Genomic DNA, 3,631 nt, shown 5'->3' on the forward strand with positions numbered 1-3,631 from the left:
GAGTCTTCTGCTTCAGCCTCCCAAGTAGCTGGGACCACAGGCGCCCACCCCAGCGCCCAGCTATTTTTTGGTTGCAGCCGTCATTGTTGGTTTGGTGGGCCAGGGCTGGATTGGAACCTGCCACCTCAGGTGTATGTGGCTGGCACCTTAGCCACTTGAGCCACAGGCACCAAGCCCAGAAGTAGGACTTTTGATAGTATTTAAACAGTGGATATTAGTGTAGTGTTTCTCAAAATGTGTTACACACTGCTTTTAGTACAGAAGCAAACATTTAAAAATTTTATTCTTTCATAGTTAATTTGGGAATTTGATACTGGATTTCTATTCACTGTATTATATCAAAATTTTCCTTTTAACATAACTTTAAATATAAAGAACATAGTTTTAAGTATAAAATATCATTAGAAGAATAATATTAAATGTTACTATAGGTGGTACATAGTCAAGGCAAAAACCACAATGATGGTATGTGGATAACAATTTTTGAAAACTCCATGTTGATAGAGTCACCTAGAAGAGAGCAGGAAGTGGCTGTTAACTTCTTTGTTGTTCTATGTGGTTTGTATCTTGAAACATTTCAATGTAGTTTACAAAGAAGAATGGAGGAAACTATGAAACTTGCTACAGTGGAAGACACTGTGGAGTACCGCCTGTTCCTCATACCAGATGAATCAAGAGACCCAGAAGAGCACAAAGAGATTCTTCAGAAGTATATTGAGAGAATAATGACCCAGTTTGCATCTATTCTAGCCCCCTATATCTGGCAGAATCAGCCTTTCAATCTCAAATATAAACCAGGAAGAGGTAAGGCTTTTACTTATTTTAATTAGTGTGACTTAATGTCATTCTTCATTTAGTGTTTTTAGGAACAGATTATATCCTAAACTTTTTAGATTAGTGATGCTTATCTATATTCAGTTAAGCTTTAAACTTTAAAAAAATTTTTTTAATTTATATTAATGAAAACTTTCTAATAGCCATTAGTTAGAAACTAACATGTACTAAGCATTATTAAACGCATGGCTATCCTTTTGAACTTTAGTTACTATACTATGCCATAATGTAACTAAATGCCTATACTAAACAGGTTCTGGCATCCGGCTTCCTTAATTATGGTTCCTTTTGCTATTACCCAGTGTTGCTTATCCTGGTGATGTGCTTAGTAAATTGCTTTGTTTCACATAGTAGTTTGGGAGAGGATCAAAGAGTGGCTCTGCCTGGCTGATAAAGAGAAATAGCATTTTGAAGTTCCTTCACTGATTGTCTATGTTCCTTCACTGATTGTCTGTCTCAAGCACTAAGCTTGAGATCTGATTTCTGAAAAAATAAAGTACTCTGTCCTCTCATTTCTTAGAGCTTTACAAAGATGAGTTATGGATAGTTGTGTAAGGCTCTACTCACACAGATATATGGAGTCTTGTTGAGCATCAGGAGCCTAGCATCTTGGGATGATATCACAAGTATACACCACAAGTTTACACTACTGTGGTATTCTCAGTTTGGTGCTTATCTGTTATCTTTTAACTGGAAATTGCAAAATATCTTCCTTACTGTCAATCATTTTTACCATGTTTTCTCATCTTCTTTAATGGCATTGTCATCTACCTAATTATCTAAGCTAGTTAGTAATTCAAAATCATGCTCAACTCTTCACATCACCATGTTTAGTTAGACATTGAATCCTAATTAGTTCTAAAATATGACCTTTTCTGTATATCTCTTTGGCTTCAATGTAAAATATTTGTGTTATTTTTGAGTATGAGTTCCATCATGGAACCAATGCAGTACAGACAGCTCAAAATATCACTGAAGTATTTTGGTAGAATATGGCTAATGAATGCACAGTATGTGGACTGTATGAGAAGCTCTATCCTGGTTCTAAAAAACTTCAGTGGCTTTCTAACCTACCTCAGGTTCTAACCTATACAATTGCCAGTTTAACTTTTGTAAAACATATCATGATCATGTCACTGTCCTGTTTAACATCCTTCCATAGTTCCCTATTACTTCAGATGAAGTTTAAATTGAAGTCTAATATGTGAGATAGATAAAAAATACTCTTTTTTTTTAAAGACACACCACATTGTCTAGTCTGGAATGCAGTGGCATGATCACAGCTCAGCTCAACGCAGTCTCAAAGGACTGGACTCAGGAAATTTATACTCAGTCCAAAATCCCAGACTCAAAGTGATCCTTCTACCTCAACCTCCTGAGCCTAGCATTACAACCTGGCTAATTTTTTTCATTGCTTATGTTTTTTAGAGACAGGGTCACACTATGTTGCCTAGGCTGGTCTTGGACTCCTGGCCTCACATCATCATCTTGTCTTGGTCTCCCAAAGCACTGGGATTATAGGCATGAGCCACCATGCCCAGCCAAAAATAGATACTCTAATTGGAGTTCTCTAGTTGAAGAAATAAGAGATCTAGGGAGGGGAAAAGAGTTGAGCAGGCTGTTCTTCTTACCTATTTTTTGCCATCGTAGCTCTTGAGACATTCTGCAATAGGGTTTGTTAAATATGAAATATCTGATTTCCTTACTACATTCTAAGTTTGACAGTTGATACCTCTGACATTTTTTTTTAACGGTGAAGGTACATCCTCATTCTTTCAAACATGTGTTTTGCCTTGTAATTATTTCTCAGTTTTTTTAGAGCATTTTTTGTGAAACTGTGGATAAGTAACAAATTTGTTTTATTTTTGAATATGAGCTCCATTGTGGAACCAGTGCAGTGCAGACAGCTTGAAATATTAATGAATTATTTGGGAAGGATGTGCCTATGAATGTACAGTATGTTGATGGTTTCAGAAGTTCCAATCTGGGGATTTGAAAATGAGCCACATGGGCAACCAGAGACAAAGGTGGATAATGATGATCTGAAAGCTATAGTAGAAGCAAATCCATCTCAACCTATGCTGGAATTAGCAGCAAGGTTTGACTTACTATTCAACAATATTAGACCATTTGAAACACGTTGTCCAGGAAAGAAGCTGTCTAGATGGGTCTCGCATGAATTAAATGAATGTCAGAAGAAAAAAATCTCCAAGTTTGCCTTTCTTTGCTGTCATGGCATAAAGGCAAACCATTTTCACACCATATTGTTACAAGAGATGAAAAATGGATTCTTCCTGACAATCTCAAGTGTTTGACACAATGGTTAGATAAAGATGAAGTACTGAAACACAGTGCAAAACCAAATATTCATCAATGAAAGCTAATGGTGTCTGTTTGGTGGTCCAGCACTAGTATAATCCCGTATAGCTTCATGAAACCTGGTCCATCAGTTATAGCAGATGTCTACTGCAACCAATTGGATGACATAATGAGGATGCTTGTGATTAAGCAGCCAACATTGATCAATAGAGATAGGCCAGTCCTCTTGTAGAACAGTGTTGCCAGCTCAGCGCCTGTGGCTCAAGTGGCTAAGATGCCAGCCACATACACCTAAAGTGGCAGGTTCAAATCCAGCCCAGGCCAAACAATAATGACAGCTGCAACCAAAAAATAGCCAGGCATTGTGGCGGGCACCTGTAATTCCAGCTACTTGGGAGGCTGAGGCAGGAGACTCACTTGAGCCCAGGAGTTGGAGGTTGCTGTGAGCTGTGATGCCATGGCACTCTACCCAGGGGGA

General features: G+C 37.9%; 1 protein-coding gene across 2 annotated transcripts in view; it reads left to right on the plus strand.

Annotated features, from left to right (window-relative positions):
- Positions 1-3,631, plus strand: part of ECD (ecdysoneless cell cycle regulator) — a 42,190-nt gene that overhangs the window by 1,444 nt on the left and 37,115 nt on the right. For both annotated transcript variants that reach the window (XM_003783564.3, XM_023509642.1), the window contains exon 2: positions 587-804. In XM_003783564.3, coding sequence (XP_003783612.1) covers positions 600-804 — 205 coding nt within the window. In that variant the 5' untranslated portion in view covers positions 587-599. The remainder of the gene's footprint in view (positions 1-586; positions 805-3,631) is intronic.

This window comes from Otolemur garnettii, unplaced genomic scaffold (genome assembly GCF_000181295.1).
Source record: "Otolemur garnettii isolate 467f Iridium unplaced genomic scaffold, OtoGar3 scaffold00008, whole genome shotgun sequence".
Lineage (NCBI taxonomy): Eukaryota > Metazoa > Chordata > Mammalia > Primates > Galagidae > Otolemur > Otolemur garnettii.